The sequence below is a fragment of the Columba livia genome, chromosome 8, assembly GCF_036013475.1.
Source record: "Columba livia isolate bColLiv1 breed racing homer chromosome 8, bColLiv1.pat.W.v2, whole genome shotgun sequence".
Lineage (NCBI taxonomy): Eukaryota > Metazoa > Chordata > Aves > Columbiformes > Columbidae > Columba > Columba livia.
The window spans coordinates 26,545,076-26,564,093 of NC_088609.1; the positions used below are offsets into that span (position 1 = coordinate 26,545,076).

The 19,018-nt window shown below is 42.8% G+C and overlaps 1 protein-coding gene across 2 annotated transcripts in view; it reads left to right on the plus strand.

Moving 5' to 3' along the window:
- The first annotated feature begins 10,530 nt into the window (after positions 1-10,530).
- COL24A1 (collagen type XXIV alpha 1 chain) overlaps positions 10,531-19,018 on the plus strand; it is a 136,408-nt gene continuing 127,920 nt past the window's right edge. For both annotated transcript variants that reach the window (XM_065072646.1, XM_065072647.1), the window contains exons 1-2: positions 10,531-10,754; positions 17,074-17,135. In XM_065072646.1, the coding sequence (XP_064928718.1) occupies positions 10,699-10,754; positions 17,074-17,135 (118 nt within the window). In that variant the 5' untranslated portion in view covers positions 10,531-10,698. The remainder of the gene's footprint in view (positions 10,755-17,073; positions 17,136-19,018) is intronic.

Here is a 19,018-nt window from a genome sequence, read left to right on the forward strand (position 1 = left end):
AAAGGTTAGAAACCTTTCAGAACTTACCCTTAGAATTTTTCTTCAATTGCATGACAAGTCTGCAAAAAGGCCTGAAACATTATTCCAGTACAGAGTAACACCTAACAGTGGAATTAACCATTCTTGAAAGCAGTCACATTTAACTATAACATATTTATAAAAACTTGTCTTAGTACACAAGAAATCAAAGGTGGCAGAGTATATTTTCAATAAATATTCATACTTAGATGACCTCTGAGATCTTCCAAAAGAAGCTGTTTCAACAGCTGGCATTGTCATGCTAGTTTTTTTCCTCCCACAGTTTCTTAGGATTTTTTTCCTATTCCTGTCACAGGCACACAAATATCTCACCAAAATTGTCTGTGAATCTTCTTGCCCTGAAATGCCCTCAGTTTTAGATGATGGTATGTGGTTGCTGATAATGTATTGGCAGATACTACTTCAGTCATGATGGCACAAAGAAATTAAGAAGTAGTTATGTTTCCTTGGTTTTATTGAGCTTAAATCCAAAGCATAACCAGGAAATGCTGACCTCACACTCCCCTCATGGGCAGTTGCTGTTTATTGTAAATATTTGTACACGAAACTGCAAAAGAGCTGAGACATGCCTCTGTGAGATGCCTCTGCAGAAAACAAGTTAAAACCTGTCTGTTTGAAAAGAACATTGTAGGCTGCAACTTCTTCCTTAAACATTTGTGTATGTGAAAGCAGTAGGCAGCTTTTTGCAGGTAGAAATACTGGAGAAAAGAGGATGTGTTCGCCCACCTTGATTAAACTTCAAGTAGGCAGGCTAATGTGTTTCAGGGTAGCTGCTTAAAGGAGCTGGATCTGCTAAAAAATCTGCAGCATGAAGTATTTTACTCTCAGCTTAGAATGCTGGAATAGTGTACACAGTCCCTCAATCTGCATCCCCATATATTTGCTGCAGAGGTTTGTCTGAGGTGCCACCAGAGTCAGGGCAGGCGGTGAATGTGAGGAGGGAGGACACCTGTCCTGGTTCCCCACCTGGGGAGGCAGCTGCGTACCCCACAGCGGCCTGTGATGGCGATGGCAAGGCAGGGGCAGCACGTGGTACCTCCGGCTCCACACGACATCCAAGCTCCTCTCTGAGGCATCAAAACATGCAACTTTCATTCTCCCATTGGCTCTCCTAATTTATTTTGTGGTAGGCTTTCTCAGGAAAAAGTCTAAAGTGAGCCAACTCAAATCTGATCTTTCATCATTGAAACAAGGGAGCCATGAATATATTGTGTTTAGGCAAAAATGAAGGATTCCTAACCACTCTTGTTGAAAAGAAGACTTGCAAAGGATGGTCTATATTTCTGAGTATCATTCCAGAGCATGGCTTGACTTGTTCTGCTTTGCTCTACTGAGAGACTAAAACTGATCCCCTAAAACTTATTTAATTGTAAATACTTGTTTTACCCCTTTATATTTGAAACATCATGCAAACAAGAACTTGAAGTGCCACCATCCATGAAGATTCTGCATTTACAGCACTTGGAACTACACAGCAACAACAGACTGGGAAGGAAGCAACCTTATGTTAAGAAACTCCATGCTATAGCACTATGGTAGAGAGAGAATACAGACGCAAGTTTGCAAGGGACCAAACTCCTCTATAGTACATTTATGTGATATTATCACTATTGAGAGCAGTTCCTGGGGGAGATGAAGCCACTGAATGAGATGAAACCAGATCACAGGTCTTGCATCCCATGGAGAACTACAGTGTCACTGATAGCACCTAACGGAAGTCAGCAATTCAGAGGAGAGACCGACAGTACAGCCAGCACCTGTCTCCAGCTGCCACATTTACCTCAAGCTCTGAATATGCATCTGCAAAAGGTGCATTTCTGAGAGCAAGAATGGATCTTAATGGCCCAAAAAAGCATTGAGTTTCAGAGATGACTGCTGCATATTGTTGCAACTATCAGTATTTGTTATGTTTTTTTTTTTTCACATGCGTTTGATACTCTGCTTAGAAAAAATGAGTGGCTGGAGGGTAACGCACCCCCTGCAATGCGTGCACTGCCCTCTGCAGCCAGAAAGCACTGCAGGCTCCTGTTGGTATCATGCAATTAGACCCTTAGAAAAACAAAATGGTTTAAATGATATAATTACGAGGAGGTTTTGTTCTGTATTATTATGCTGGGAAATACAAGGTGGAAGGAATAGTTGATATTTCAAGCTACAGGAGGTAAATCAACTGAGTGGTGCATATGGAGTGTGTGAGTTCAGAGTTGCTGCTGTTCAATGGACTGTAGTTGCCTATCACAGCATGTGTATGCATAATTGTCTCCCAAACTGAAGACTGAATCCTTAAATATTCCCTTGCTACATTATTTCTCTAAACTAGAGACAGAAATATAATACAGTATTACTGAAGTAGATTATTCATTCCGATATGCTGCTTAAAACACGCCAAGGACATCAGCTACAGCTCAGCCAAAAGCTCCCTGTCTGAAATAAACATTGATCTCTTGGTGTCCTGCATTAATTTTTAAAACATAACAGCAGGGGTCAAGGAGGGTCAGGGTTTTTCACTGGGAACTTGCTGTTTACAGAATAGGAAGGAGGTATATTTTCAATGCTTACTGTTCTTTTTCTAAATAATTGTCCCCAGAAGCTGTATTTGCAGTAGGGAAGTTCTGAAGATTTCTAAGGTTTTTAAGGCTCTTCTTTCAGAATAATTCAGTTTTCAGTAACTAGTCTAGAAAAACACATCCTGCCTTGCACATCATTGTGTATAAGATTGCAGAAACGCATTTTTAGGGTCATGAGCTAAATTAGCATCTGGCACAATTGATATTTCAGCTGTATTACATTAACTTGGTCTGAATGTAGCCCATGGTTTACTTTTTGCCCTCAGATTATGCAGTGGCATTTGTCCTATACACACGTAGCATGCAACCTATCCCTAACATCTGTGTAAATCTTGGGTTTTCAGTTATCTGGCATACTTGTAAGTTCTCCACATTTTCTGTTACTTTGCTTACAACTAATTACTCTGGATACAGCACAGTCTATTTATATGCTTTGTAAACACTGTCGCTTCCAAATGCTTTCTGGTATAATTTTCTTCAGTGTCTTTATGAAGTTTGTCAAATGAGGGAAACAGATGAACTGGAGAGGCACAGGAAAGAACAGAAAATAAATCCCCTAACAACAATAAGGAAGTGATTGTCAGCATTATGAAACATTTCTCTGATAACTATTCTGTTAAATTATTTACAAATTTGGAGTAATATGTTACCTGCTGCTATGCAAAATGAAGATTTGCCTTTTTTTCCTGCCAGACTGCCAAGGGAAGTTACTTCAGTGCATAAAATCCCATAGTGCAGAACAAGCATCTTTGGTGCCACTGAGATTCTTCCCACTACTTGATGGTGGTTTGACAGCAGTGATCAGTATCTCAGTGCTCCTGCAGACACCACCGTTTCCTCTAAAGTATCACTAGATAATGAAAAGATCTTTTTCTTAAAGTAGTAGTTCTTGTTGACATATCTAATCAATTTTAAATAACTAAAGCACAGGATCTAAATTTCATCTCTAAATATAAGGTGATGAAAATAGCCTGTTAAAACTATGATGCTATATTAGTGGTACAGCTGTAAGGGATTTACAAAAATTAATTATATTACTATTGTAAAAATATCAGCATTGAAGTTAGTGCCAATGTATTTTGGTCTTGGATTACGCATATTCGTCTGTCTGGTATTTTCAGAAAAACTAATCTACTTTAAGTGTCTTTTTCTGTAGAAAACTCTTCTGCCATTATACACGCCTAGTCTAAAATTCTTAATTTGGAAATTAAATGTTCATCATACAAAAATACCATGTTGTACTTGACAATACTTTTGGCTCTCTTCTTAAACCCAGAGATCCCAAGAAAACAAACAATAATAAGCCCCATATTTTTCCTTCATTGGAAGCGAAAAAGTTCTGAAGAAGTCCAATAATGACTTATTCAAATGAAAGTGGGAAATAGTGCTATTTCTATGTTCATTGATATTGTTAATACCTACTGAGTCTGGAAACTCCTGTTTTGACGAATGTCATCAATAATGTCAGATTTAAATTACTCCATTGTTCCGCCTGATTTAGGTATGCCATATGTTAACAGACTCAGCATATTTAAAAACTACTAGTGAGAATCGGTGGGAAGTTGGAGGAAACCTTCTGACATATCAAAGCAATCATTTCTTGATAGTGCTTGAGATAACTATGTGAAGTTGGTCAAATGGCTTATGTTTTTGGAATTAAATTTATCTCTTCCCAAAGATGGAGTTCATAAGTATTCATAGTATTATGACATTATTTCACTCTCTTTCAAAGTCTGAGCAGGGAAAATGGAGTTCTCGTGGCAAGGTCATAAACTAGAGTCTTATGGAATTTTCTGCTTCTATCACTGGGGAGAAAATTCTGACAAGATTTTAGATGTGAGAGTAAGGCTTGTCATTCCAAGGCAGAGATTCAACATGGTGTTAAGCACTGAGCATCAGTAGCTCATCTCCCGAATGGCGAGAAAGTGGGGGACTAAGGCTTCTGTGACCTCCCCTTGCTGATGCCAGAAGTGAATTTTGTAGAAGCAAATCCAATCTGTTTTTTGGTTATTGCAGAAGGAGTATCTGGGTACACATTTTTTTGGCTGCAGGGCACCATAGTGAAAACCTGCTCAGCCTCAGGGCTGGAAGCAGAGATGGTCAAGAAAGGCTTTTCTAGGACTAATGAACTGTGGAATTAAGCATCTCTCACAGTCTCTAAGAAAAGAAAGGGAATGTCTTTAAATACGATGAGCCTAATGCAGAGCTCTCTGTGGCTTGGGAATGAAATACTTGTCAGATGACTGCGCTGGTTCTTCCAGATGTGCGAGCAATTTTTAGAGCTGAATGAGAATTTGCTAGTGGGCTGAGCGTGCCATATGAGTGCGAATGGTTTCACACCAAGTGGGCTCCATTTTTATTCTGTTACAGAGAGTAGTTTTCAGGGAATACCTGCAGAAAAAAATGTCCTAGAAGACATCTCTAAGGGGTTTTTGATCCATCCTTCCAATGTAAAAGGGCATGGCGGAGCACTACCGAGGAGGCCAAGTGTCCTTGGCTGCTGTGAGCTAGCGGTTTCTCACAGAGAACAACACAGCTTTTTATTTTTTGCAAAAATAGGCTTTTTGCTTCCTTTTAGTGATGGAGACAGGGCAAATCATATACAATGACAGAACCAGGACCCTTTGAGGAGGACTCCTGTCATGGGCAAGAATGCCCTGGGGAAGCCCCAGTGCAGGGGACCCCACTGAAGCTGATGAATGCCGGTGGCAGGAGGTCACAGGCGGCACTCTGGTGATGGAATCCTTGTTAGATGTACTCAGTGAGGCCTGCCTTACGCTCTGCGTCTCTCTCAGCACACATTGGTAGAGGTGGTAATTTGTTCCTAGGAATACAGCCTCTTAGCCACATTTACAGACTTCACCTATGAGGGGATTTTCAGTTCAATGAGTATCCCAGAAAATACCTCATGTCTAATCCATCTTCCTGCCTGTACAAGTGGGTGTCTCCACTTCCTGCCTGGCTGGCAAAACACTGCATCAATGATGGGATAAAGATTAACTAACAATTAAAGTCACTGGGTTACTCTATCTCCTTTTCTGTTTTTTCTGTCACCAGTTGCTCTTAAACTCCAGAGCCCCTCTTTGAGACGGGAATTCACTGTGCTTCTTGCTTGGCAGTTTGGCCTATTTGGTAATTGGAGTCTTCTCATTTGGTGAGCTGTTCCCATGGTTCCCACGTTGCATTCATTCTTGCTCTTGTATTTTCCATTCCCTTATTACTTTCCTAATAACTGTTTCTCAGGCTTCTCTCTTCCTTTAATATTTTCTTGTGTGTTTGGCTAGGCTTCTCTGCATTCTTGGTATGGCATATGCTCTGCCATCACTGGAACAAGACCTCACAGCTTTTCAGCTGCTGGGTGTGGGGCCGCTCCTCCAGAAGTCTTTGCTTCGGTCACCCATTCCAGCTCTCTCCATGAGAGTTTTCATCCTTCTCCATGGTAGATCTCTGCTATAGTAGTGACTTTCTGAAATGGATGATACCTGGTCCTGTAAACAATTGCAAGTGTCTTGGCTTCAGTGAGACACCTTTCTCAGTTGGAGCTGCTGGAGCCTTGTGGTCTGGAGCCTTTACTCTGTCTTGCGGTTCACTGAGGCTCTCTCTGTTTCTCCCTCCTGGCTGGTTATATTCCCTTGTTTGCTTTAACTAAGTATCTTAAGGAATCTCACTAGTGTATATGGTCATTTGTGGCTTGGCATTTTTGTCAGTCCTGACTCTATCGTGCCCTTTTTTTAGCTCTGTGTGCCAAGATCTCTAAGTTTGGTCCCCTTTAGCCACAGCATCTCTCCTGTCTGCTCTCATCTCCTTCACCTCACAGGTTTTTGTGTGTTGGTCTTGTAAGGTGGAAAAATCCTCTCCATTCTGAATTCTTCAGCATGTACATTTATGTATGTTAATTACCTCTTTAGTTCATTAGTAGAAAATCAGAAGGGACCGGATTAATCCAAAAAGTCAATAACTGTGCTCTTTAAAAGCATTTCCAGATTTTTGGCACATTCAAAACTGGAGAACACCACTTCCCACTAAGTCCTTCTATCAGAAGGTAAGAGGCATAACTAGAGAGAGGAGGCAGATGCTGGTCATTACAATTTCTTTCACTTTGTACAAAGAATAGACATATCTAATGTTTTCAGACCTGGAGGCCCCCTCCTTTTTTCAATTTTAGCCAGTTATTTTCAAAGACATGCTGTAATCCTTTCCACTTCTTGTACTTCTTAATCATATTTGATAGGTTGGTAACTTTGTTTAACTGCAGCAATGTGTTAAACTTCTTTCAGCTGCTACAGAGAGAATTCTAAATAATTTTGCTGAACTAGGTTCCAGCAGTTTTGGTACACAGCCTAACACCATATATTGTGGTGTGCAGGGAAAAACCGTTCTCCAAAGGGAACTCAATAGCAGTGTCGGTCTTCTGCCAAAAACTCCCAGTTCTTGGACTGTACCAGAAGACTTGTGTGGGTCCCTTTCTGCTCCTACTCAAGTCAAAGGTAAAGCTCCTACTGACCGCAGTGGAATAAGTCTCAGGCTCCAACACTCAGTCCTCACATTCCTGTTGCACACATTTTCCTTCAAATTCTTATTATTTTTTTTCTTTATTTTTAGTGTCTGGCAAGATACTAACCATTGCTCTCTCCTGTACATTTTCTGGAAGGAGAATCACAGATAGGAACCATTTTTCTTGCCTCTTACACTGTTTAAGAGCAGCTCCTGCTCTGTGCCCCAGAGCATAGCTGGAACTCAGCAGCTGTGATTTGGAGTGACAGATGAGCAAGCCAGATCATGAAAGGAGGGGGAAAAAAGCTGGAAAAGGAGAAAACAAACAGAAGAGGAGCTTGTAATAATGTCAGAAAGGCAAGAAGTGATATCTTGAAAGAATTAATTTTGTATTTCAGTAATCCTTGGGCTTACTTGGAGAGATAAGAGAAATCAGGGATAGGCTGTAGTCAAACAGGAGATGGCAGACAGGGTGAAACGGCATCTTGAGACATTTATCGTCGGAAATGAAACTCCAGCATCCCTGTGTTGCAATGAGTGCTAACATGTTTGGAGCTCAACTGTGTCTTTTGGTGTGCGTAAGTATACAGACTGCTATATATAGCTCTGGAAATAAACACACGTAATCTGAGAGCTTTAAACATAGTAAGTTTTGCTTATTAGGCTGTAAGAACACTTGGAAGAGCAATGGTAAAAAATAAAACTGATACTGATTTTTGCTGATACTGATTTGGAGCTCTTCTAAAACACAAGGTCATGGGCAACAAGTTGGGCACTGCTGAAGTATTCCCAACAGTGCCACACTTGCTGTCTGACATCGGGAAGTCATTTAGTGTCCTCTGGCTTTTTCATTTGCCTTCTTAATCTGTATTAGATGGTGCTAATTTCTTCAGATAAGAGCTTCAGCAGCTTGGAAGGGCATTAACATTAAAGGAAAACAACTAGGCTGCAGACTAACATTAGGCACTTCTCAAAAAAATAAAATAAAAAAAAAAAAAGTTGCAAGAGCTCCCAGGTGGAGGGACACAGGGAAGGGAACAAGGAGCATTCCTTGCACATTCCCAACCTATTTGTGGACACGTGGCTCAGAGACATGTGAGCCGTGGGCAAATGGAAGGGCAGAGGTAATCCTTCCCGACCCCTGCCTCCCCGCAGCCTGCCCAGCCCCCTGGACTCTGCGTATGAGAACAGCCAAGGACCCTGCCCAAATAGCCTAAAAGCTGGCTTCCAACCACAGGAGCGGCTGTAACAAGGACCTAAGGAGCAAAGTGCCAAACAGAAGGAAAGCGTCCTACTTTTTGAACTTAATTTTGTAGTTTTGAATACAGAAAACAGAACAAGCAATGCTAATTTTGAAACTTTATACTGTTTTAAGACACTGCATAATCAGGGTCAGCAAAGCCTTATTTACAGCTTCTACATGCAGCTGGCAAGAATCTCACGTTGTGCCTTCTTCAGTGCAAACACTGCTGGAAAGGGAGATCTCAACACATACTATCCCCAGCCCATCTTGCCATGTGCTACAGGTTGGCTCCTGTACTTGTTGATGTGCACTGAAGTGAGGGCAGGATTTACCCAGGGTCACTCTTGGGGCAAAATTCTCTCTGTAATAGCCCTAATGCTGATGCTAAAGGGTGGAGAAATCAACTGTATGTCTACTATATAGAAGGCATCTTATTTAAGGGATTGATAGATTTCACGGAATGGCACCAAACCATTCCAAACCCAATCTGTCATGTAGACATTTTAGTTCATCTTAATGCTAACAAAAACTAAATGAAATATAACACTGGAGCTGTTGGAAGTCATTTGAGTGTGGTTTAAAACAGAAATGCTGATGAAGACTTCATTGCAGCCGTGTCCAGTACCTCCCTGGGCAGGCACCATGGTCTCTTCAGTGAATAAATACGTTTTCATGTTTTGCTGTCACTTTGTTTAACGCAAAGTACATACGCAGATACATACAAGAAGGCAAACTGTTGCCAGTTTTTACCACTGGCTTTCAAAAACCGAAGTAAATAGGAAATCCTATGATAGTCAGACTATATAGATTCTGAATGATTCAAGGTATTAAAAATAATTTGAGTGTAAAATTAAACATTGAAACATGCTTATGTGTTACCCAAGAACATTTCCCCCCGCTCCTTTAGCTTTGGCTTCTGTTATCCCCAAGAAAATTCACCAGTCTAGATTTGCTCTTGGTTCCCTCACAATTTTTTCCTCCCATTTTTTTTTGCATGTTTGCAGCTACCCAGATTACCCAGAAAAGTCTTTTAAGGTGAGTGGAGCATCCTCAGTGATAACAATATAAAATCCTTGTCTTGCATAATCTTTCTTTGAGTGTTACCATTTTACTTGTTTTCTGCTGTTTGGGAATACGTTTGGTTTCATTTCATGTCACCTTTCTCCACCTTACCTATAACCTGAAGGTCTTTCCTGCAAGCCTGATGTGAAGTCTTCATTCCTTTAACATCCATTGAGAGCCAAATACCACAATCCTATAATCAGATTTCTGCTTAGGTCAATGGAAGTTTTGCCTAAGTAGGGCTGCAAGGCTTGACCACAGGTTTGCTGCACAGTGTGTGTTGCAAGGTCTGGTATTGTTTAACTCTACCTTGTTTGTTTTGACAGACAGCTTGCATAAAGATGTCTTATGGGATAAAGTTACAATGGACTGTGTTATTGGGACAAGATAAGAAAACTGGAAATTAAAGCTGAAAAGGCCTTTATCTCTTCAGGAAGAAGACGGTGAAATGTGTCATATTTCTTTTGGCATTGTAATGCTACCAAATTACATCTGCTCTTCAAACATTTTCCAGACAGAGGACTGCTGGACGTCACTCCAGTTATACTCGAGATACAAAACCTCTGGTGCACTCAGCTTTTTCTCTTTATACTATTTCATCATATCCCTTTCCCCCTTCCTCTGTCCCCACATTTCAATTACACTTGCAACTTCCTGCCAAACCTTCACAGCTGAAGTCCGGCGTGAACTGAAGACACTTCTCGCCCTAAGTACCATCACCTGTCCGCGTCCTTCCCACCCCACCGCTCCCAGCCGGGCCGGGCGCACCGGGGGCCGCAGCACCGGTCTTCCTCCCCGGCCCCGCCGGCGCTGGGCGGACAGTGCTCGGCCGGTCACTGCGCACTCCAGCCGCCCCTGGGCGCGGGTCCAGCTCCCGTCCCAGATCGGCGCCCAGGGCTACCTGCTCGGGGCAGCGCGCATCATGCGCGGCCGGGGTCCGGCCCACCCCGGGGGCCGTGTTTGCTGATGTAATCGCCAGGCAGCCAGGGCTGAAATTTAACACCGCGGCGGGCGGGGAGGACCGCCGGTGCCGGGGCAGGCGGCTACAGCGCCGCTCCGCCGCCGGACTCCGCGGGCAGCCGCGGGGCTCTCCCGCCAGCCGGCCCCCGGCGCCCCCCACCCCACCCCCCGCCGCCGCGCCCGCCCCCGCGGGCCGTACGCGGGCCGCCCTTGGGCTTGTGCGGAGCTCGGCGGAGACCTCGGGGTTTCATGGACAGGACCTGACCCTGAGGCAGCGCGACGCTGGGCTCCGGCTTTCCCTCGGATCTCCGCTGCCCGGGCAAATGCATACAAATGCATTTGGGAGCCGAGAGGACAAGGCGAGGACGCATCTCTCCCGCGGCACTAACGTAAGCAGGAGCTGGGGGGGCGTGACGGCGGCCCCGCTCCCCGGGCTGGCGGCGACGGGGCGCACCGCTCCGCCACCCTGCCGCGGGGTTCGGCCGGCGGCGGGGCCGGCCGGGGCTGGGGGCTGCGGCTCAGCTACCCTCCTGAGGGACTGGTGACCCCGGTGGACTTTCCCCTCATCCCTACCCTCTGTGCTCCAGCTGTAACCCCGTGAGGTTCCGGGTGCCCCCGGAGGACTGGCGGTGGCTGCGGGGAGCTGGCTTCCCGGACAGAACATGCCTGTGCCGGTGGCTGTGCGTCTTTCCCCTCCGCAATGTTCCTTGTCTTTCCCTTTGCTTTCCTGTGTGTTCTTGGTCCCGTCCAGCACCTTCGTGTCATCCTTTCCCCGTTCAAGCCCACGGCCCGACATGCAGCCCGGCTCTGGGGTGCCCTGAGAGCCAGTGCACCCCTGCTCCCCGAGGAGAACAGGGATCCTGGGGGAGAGTGTGCCTCTGCAGCCACAATCAACCCTACTGCTCATCCTCGCTTTTGGTACCTAACTATTAAAACATAGCAAACAAACAAAACGTGCAGAACTTATGTTTAAGAGCTGAGGCTACTCTCTTGAATAACAGATGAGCAGATGAGGTGCCCTGTATTTACATGCTTTTGCAATAGGCTTAGGTATTTCTAATGCATCATCATCTAGAATGTAAAGGCAGAGGTTTGTTCTCCTCTGTAGTTTGCCTGTAAGCAGCCTAAGCAAGATAATTGTGAACTTTTGATAGTTGTAATGATATTATCAATATCTGTCTTCTTTTGTAAAGTGCTTATTTTATTCTGGCTGTGACTTAAATTTGTTGAGAGCTCCAAGCAGGACCGAGGAGGATTTATCTTGTGTTGTAGTGAGGATTATGTTGCTCAAGACTGCCTGGTGTATAATCTGGGTGCGCTTGAATGCTTGTGAGTGGTTACGTGGCTGCCTGGAGGTGGCCTTCCTAGGAGATCTGTGTGTTTTATGGATGTGTCTGTGAGACTTCTCCAGGGATTGTCTGAGTGAATTTTTAAAAAGGTTTTTATTTGGTATCTGTAAAGGGATATTGCTAATAGAGAAACATAAACTGAATTACAATAAAGTAGTCCAGTAGCAGAGATTCAGTTTACCCAAGTTCAAAATTTGAGATAGCTTCAGAATATGTATCTATATGTTTTTGTCTTGTTTACCTAATTTACTTGACTAGAAAGAAAGCAACCTGGTTACTTGCCTACATTAAGAAACCAGAATTCTTTGCAAAAGGATCAGGTTTCTATGGCATATCAAACCACTTTGTCCCTTGCAGCCTAGACCACCTTTTTGTGGAAACAGCATTAAATCAGACCAGCTACCTGTATAGGGGTGTCTTTGCAGGTTAAATAAATAAAACTCCTTCAGGTGCATGACTCCTAAATCTCTCACCAAATTTGTTGATGGAATATTTAATCTTAAAACATGAACAGCTTTGTGTTCCCCTTGTCTCTTGCAAGCATAGAGTTGTGGAACATCTGAAGAGCAATCTACAAAATGCATAGAGACAAACCTTGGAAGAAACCATATTTCACAGGAGTGAGAATTTGAGCTGTATACTTTTTTGCCTTAATACAGAGGAAAACACTTAGTGTATGCTCTCTAGACAAGAGAACAGGATGTACTCATAAAATGGTTCTAAAATCACATATTTTTCATTAACTTATCTTTCCTTTTAGAAATAATGAGTTGACTGTTCGTTTGGATGTGGTAGTTTCTAATCTTAGGCCAAATGATGTCCAGAGAGTGGCTGGGTCACTGGACAGAGAGTTTCCGTTCTCTGAAGCACAGCACTGTAGGGCTCCTCTTAGGCCACAGCTCCTCAGGAGGAAAGAGCAATACATCTTTTGATCCTCTGCTTCTCACCTTATATTGTGTCTCTCCCTTTTCCCCTTCTTTCAAATTAGGAATCTGAGGCAAAGGATTCAGGAGTTCCCCCTTGCTGGTCAGGTGTGCAGTGGCATCTGTGCCCAAAGGGAATGTGACTGTCACCTAGGAGAGGCTGTGGAGGCTGTTGTGTCCTCTCAAGCCATATTGATAGTAGGTCTCTTAAAATTTAGAAGCAGCACTGGCCCTGCTGGCTAATCTCATTATAGCAGCAAAGGAAGATAACTTTATTTTCAGATCCTGAAAGATGAGGCTTTTAAGAGCTTGGGGTCTTTGAGAAGCCCAGAGTTGCACTATCCGCTTTCCCAAAGCCCTCCTCTGGCCTGATGGACACCAAGTAGCAGTTCTCAGAGGAGATCTAATGAAATAAATCATGTGGGGCAGGTGCTGGTATTCAAGCCATCATCACTGATGAGCAGAGGGTTGATGAGCCCTCAAGTTTAGTGTGTCCTGAATCTGTGCCAGTTACACTGGGAACAGGTTTTCCTGCCTTCTCTAGCAGCCAGCCAGTGGTATTCCTTCCTTTAAATTTGAGGTTTGGGAAACTAGGCTGGAATGAAGAGGACATTGTTATCCTGCTTCACTGTGTGCTGACTGAACTCAGACTTTGTACACTGCTGAAGAGTCTTCAGAGGGTGGAATTCTGCATCTTTGCTTGCCACATCTTGGTTTGAAGATGATCAGTTTCCTGATCTGTCTTTCCTAATTGAAAAAAATAAACACAGACAGTTGCTGTCCACTTGTAGGAAGAGACCAACAGCCACAGGATGTCAAAGATTATCAGAAAGATAAGCTCTGTTTTAAGTGGTATAATAGAATAGCTCAACCACAATTTCATAGTGCCTTCCTCCAAATAATTACGTAGTTACCCTCAGCTTTTGCTTGCATATAAAATAAGAGAGGATGAAAAGGTAGGAGGAGGGGAGGAAGCTCGATATATACCTAGACTTTAGGGCAGGACACAGCCAAGGGGTATTGAAACAGCTTCATCTGTGATGTTAGATGGGGAAAAAAAGTCAGCATTCTCATCAGTTGGAGTCTCCTTGCCACATGCTTTCACATTTTTCTATTGTCGTGTCTCAACAGGGCAAGTCTCCTCAAGAGTTCGGCACTCACCTAAGGCAGGTGGTCCAGGGTTTCTGCCTGCTGCTTGCTTTGTTCCTTGCAGCTGTGGCAGACAATGAATCAAGCCATGTATGTATTACACAGCAGGGAGCCTGGTGGCTTAGTGACAGTGCTGGTGTGAGAGTGGAGACTGACAGCTGGCTGTTCTGTAGCTTTTAATGGAAAGAGTAGTGATCTTCACCAAGAGAGGAGGGGTGGCCTGAACAGATTCTCTCAGGAAGACAGAATTTCATTTTTTCATCTTTAACCATGGAGGGCTCCCTTGTACAACTTAATTTTAGGTTGCATGTGCTTTCATTTACAAAAAATTTTACTTGTGAAAAAAAGATAGAAGCAAAACAAACTTTTCCTGCACATTAGGGGTTCTCCAGCCCTATGGTTGTCTCTGTCCCTGTTTTTTCTCCTAGCTGATCACTCATCTGTTCTTGACATTAGCTGAAGACTACTGTGTAAGCCAGACATTTGTTTTTATCTTGCATTAAATGTTTCTGTACATCCAGTTGCATCTGTGTAATTTACAGTGCTGGGACCATTTTGGAATTTCTTGCCTTCCTTCAACATTTGCTGGGAGGTGATGGAAGCAGATACCTGACACACATCTTGTCCCTGGCTGAAGTTATGGAAGAGACTATTGCAAGGTTAAAAGGAGTCAACTTTGCATTTTGGGCTCTGGGATTCTTTGAGCATCCTGACTCCTAACTAAAACATCTAATGCTGTTTTTAATTGTGAATCCATTTTACACTCCAAAAAGTCAAATAAAGAGTTTTAGCTGATACAGTACAATGCATGCATTTCCTAATGCTGCTATCTCCTGTCACTGAGCTTCTCATTAGATCAAAACATGGTGCATTGTGTGACACAGAATCTGTTTACTTGTGAAATAAAACCAGAACTTGAATTCTGGTCTTCAGAGGTGAAAAAAAAGAAGTGAGCATCCCACAGCTGATCTGCTGTTTGAACAACAGTCAATATTAAGTCTGGGTTTGGGGAGGGGCTGTTGAGAACTACCCGCTGCTTGGGTTGGACTGATCTGGGGAAGGCACCTGCAAGAAGCAGTGACATCAGCTGCAAGTACCTCCTACCCTTAACAGGGACTTGGTTTGAAAATGGGAATGAAACCCTATTGTTGAGGGAGGGTAAGTAATCAACCCCATCTCCTGCTAGATCAATGAATTTTGACTCTTTTTCTTTATTTCACTTGGCAAATTGAGTGATAAAGCCTGATTTTTTTTTTTTTTTTTCCTTTGTGATTTTCAGGCACTTGGATGTTTCTGAAATGTTTGGGTTGACTTTTTGCTGAATAGTGTTGTGTGTGTGTATAGATATATATATATATACACATGTGTGTATACATATATAAAAATATTATTAAATTATAGCACGATTTCTTGTCATTGTAGCATTACTAATACGTGGTTTATCCCTATGTTATCCTCTGAGCTGAAGGCAACATGGCAGTGAATGCTCAGTGGAAGGAACTTGTCTGTCATTGCTGTCTGAACCACAGGTTCCTATATAAAGTGGTTTCTTCCTGAACTTTTTATGCTGTGCAAACTGTACTGATTAGCTGGCAAAGCTACATCATAGGAAGTTACAAGTGCTTAGTTGCAACTGTGTTACTTTTGAATACTATTTATTCCAAGTACTCTGGTACTCTTTAGCATGGTACAGCAAATGCTTTCAGTGGGTCTAATGTTTAATATTATGAAAAGTCAATGAGGCTATATATGCTAATGAGCAAGAGGGCTGAGCGGAGGCTTGAGCATTATCCTGGTTTTGGCTGAGATAGTTAATTTTCTTCCTGGTATAGTGCAGTATTTTGGATTAACGTGAGAATAATGTTGTTAGACAGGGATGGTTTTGTTGTTGCTGAGCAGTGCTTATGCTAAGTCAAGGACTTTTCAGCTTCTCATACTGCCCTGCCAGCGAGAAGGCTGGGACTGCACAAGAAGCTGGGGGGCACAGCCAGGACAGCTGACCCAGGCTGGCCAAAGGCATATTCCAAACCATATGACATCCTGCTGAACAAAAAACTGGGGGGTGCTGGCCACTGCTCAGGGATTGTCTGGGCATTGGTCGGTGGGTGGTGAGCAACTGTGTTGCACATCACTAGTTTTGTGTATTCTGTTATTATTATTTTACCTTTCTCTTGTGTTTTATTAAACTGTCTTTATCTCAACCCATAACTTTTATCTTTTTTCTGATTCTCTCCCCCATCCCGCTGGTGGGGAATGAGTGAGCGGCTGTGTGGTATTTAGCTGCCTGCTGGGTTAAACCACAACAAGCGTGGGTTGGCTCGTCAGTACCAGAATTATATTTGTGATATTTTAGAAATATTTCTTAGTACCAAATAGATACAGGTTACTCTTATTGTTACATACATGAGTTTCTGTGCCTGGATGTCCAACATGAACAGAAAATATATTTCTCATTTATTAGAACGTTCAGTCACTGATAAGAGTGTGATTAGATGCTAATTTGGCTAATATGATAATGGAGTAAAAAATAGCGGACGGTCTGTTTTTAACCATGGTGAAATTGTATTCCTCACCCAACACTTTTGCTTTAAATGAAGACACCATTCGCAATTTCAAGCCCATAACCTATATTGACCTTACATATGTTTGTTGCAATTAGTGAGCCTATGGTGCCTACCAGTATTGCACTCTTCTATCTGAACATGAAGCTTTAAATCCAAATGTTATGGGATTTTCTTACTTTTTGTGGAGAGCATGACTTGTGTGTAACATGAAAAAATTATCGTACAGGAATAAAAGTGTGACACAACATTTTCACCTGTCCTAAAATGATGTGTTAGAGTGACAAGACTGATCACAGGTACACTGGAACAAAAATATCTAATGATCTCTATAGGCATTAACTTGTCATTTGTTTTAAAGTTTCTTGACAGTAACAGGTTTTTGGTTATTTTTTTTTCTTTCCAGGAAGAAATTTGCAGCATAGCAGCATTCATATTTGAAGGCTGCTGCAAGAAAATATAAAACAGATGCAGTTACTTTGTTAATAAAAGCCAGTGTAAAATATATGTATTATATATGAGGGCATACATAATCTTTGATCTTTGTATAAAATGTCTTTCCAACATTAGTGGGAAATTGTACGATGTGATGGCTTTGATCCAGGACTTGCTGAAGTCAGTGGTATCCTGCCATTGACTTTGGACAGTGAATCAAGCTTCTAATTCCTGCGAGTTCTGAAACCTTAGATGTTTTCTCACAAGTTCTTTTCTTTCTTTCCCTTCTAGGAAAACTGTCCTTTTTATTGCAATATGTATAGCTGTGGGTGTTGCACAAGTACCCAAACAAGGTGAGAACATTTTTTTTAATAACAGGATATTTGTATAATCTGTTATTGGATTCAAAGAGTAAATGGCTGTGACGTTAGGCTCAGTTCCTTAATAGTAGCTTAAAGAAAATACCATCTGCAGCATAATGAGAGCAAAAGTTTAAAGTAACCGGTTTGGAAGAGATGACCTTTTGAAAATTACTCACATTTTCTGTCTATGAAATTGCTTACATATTTAAGCAAGCTCTTCATAAAAGAGAAGCCTTGTACAGTGAAAAGGCTTTGATTGTGTCTTCACTGGAAGTGGGTGTCCTTGGGGGTGGCGAGCTATGACCGAGTTACCTTTGCACTTAGGGCTGTGCAAGCAAACCACTGCATATAATAAAGGCTTAGTCTAGGCTGGCATCATTAAAGCAAAAAGTGAAATTGTGTATTCATTTGGTTTTGCATTCAGATGCAGATATTAGTGAGGAAATAGGACTGTCTTGTTTTTAGTTTCTTTTTTGATCTGCCAGCTGTTAAGTGCACCAGATGTGCAGCTCACACTAGAGACTGCTGTGGGAATGTTAGTGGCCTGAAGTGCTGGAGGCCAACATGCTATTTAGTCATTTCTGCCAGGAGAGTGGCAGTATCAGTTCTCCGCCATGTTCCTTTACCGTACAGGTGAAGCAAGAAGTAGGCTATTCTTGGCTGGCAAGTATGTTAACTGCAAATACTCAGCTATTCAGTTTTTCCAAACAGCTGGGTTGCATGGTTAAGACAGCTCATTCCTAATAGTGTTTTGCTCGAGCCCTGTGGGATATCTCAGCAGCCACCCACCCTTATTCTCACCAATATCTTTTTCTTTATTATCATTCCCTGCAACTGGCAAAGTGTCTTTTTTTCCTTCCTGCTTTCCTCCCCGCCCAGTTCTCTTTGTAGTTTTGCGTTCTATAAGTTGCTTGTTGTTTGCCTGGTAAAGGTTTGTTGCCGGTTTTTCACATTCAGCTCAATGGGGGACATTTTCTTTCATGTTGATGGGATTTTTCCAGATTTTTGTAATAGCTAAGCCAAGGTCTCACCAGAGGAGGGGCAGCACCCATAGGTGTGTGTGGCCTGCCCTGCTTCAGGCCTGCAGGGAGGGAAAGGCAGAGGCTGGTTTAGGGAGGCAGTTTGCACTTTCCCTGTGCAGTGGGAGCAGGTGAGGGATGCCAGAGACAGGTGTGCAGCGGTGGTTTGTCTTCATCCCTCTAGCTCACCCTCCTCCTCTTCAAAGGAATAAACAATTTGTCTCACTTCTCATGTGCCTCAGCCTGAGAATTTATTGTCTACTAAAACCTCAGGTAAGGCCTGTGAAGGATGCAGGACTGGGGGGTGGCATGGGAGAGCAGGTGCAGCTTGGGGCTTATTTGCCTCTCAGCTGAGCAGACTTCTGTGCACAGAACTTTGCAGGAATGTGCTAAAGCCTCGTCTTGACCTGCTTATATTTATTTTTTATTTTGTCATCAGCAAATGAAGAAGCTTTCCTACTTTTCAAATTATGCAACAGCATTTCTAGATGGCCATATGAAAAGCCTTACTGAATGGAAACTCCTGCCCTCCCCTCCATGCACAGGCCTCATACACAACTTCCTTTTTGTTAAGTGCTTACTTGGGATTGAAACGATGTGTTGGACCTTGGTGCAGCCTTCTGCCCATGGGGGAATTTGGTCCCTCATGCACAGTGTGTAAACAAGCACGCAAAAAGCAGTTCAGAGAACAGGACACCGAGGAAACCTCCTTAAAAAAGAGCAGCTCAAGTGTATCCTTCAGTCTCAGTCTATAACCTGCAGAGCTAACACTATTTCATTTGCAGTGCTTAGAGTTTGCCCAGGAACAGGATCGTCTGCCCACTAGGAATATGTTAACACTTAAGTTACTATTAA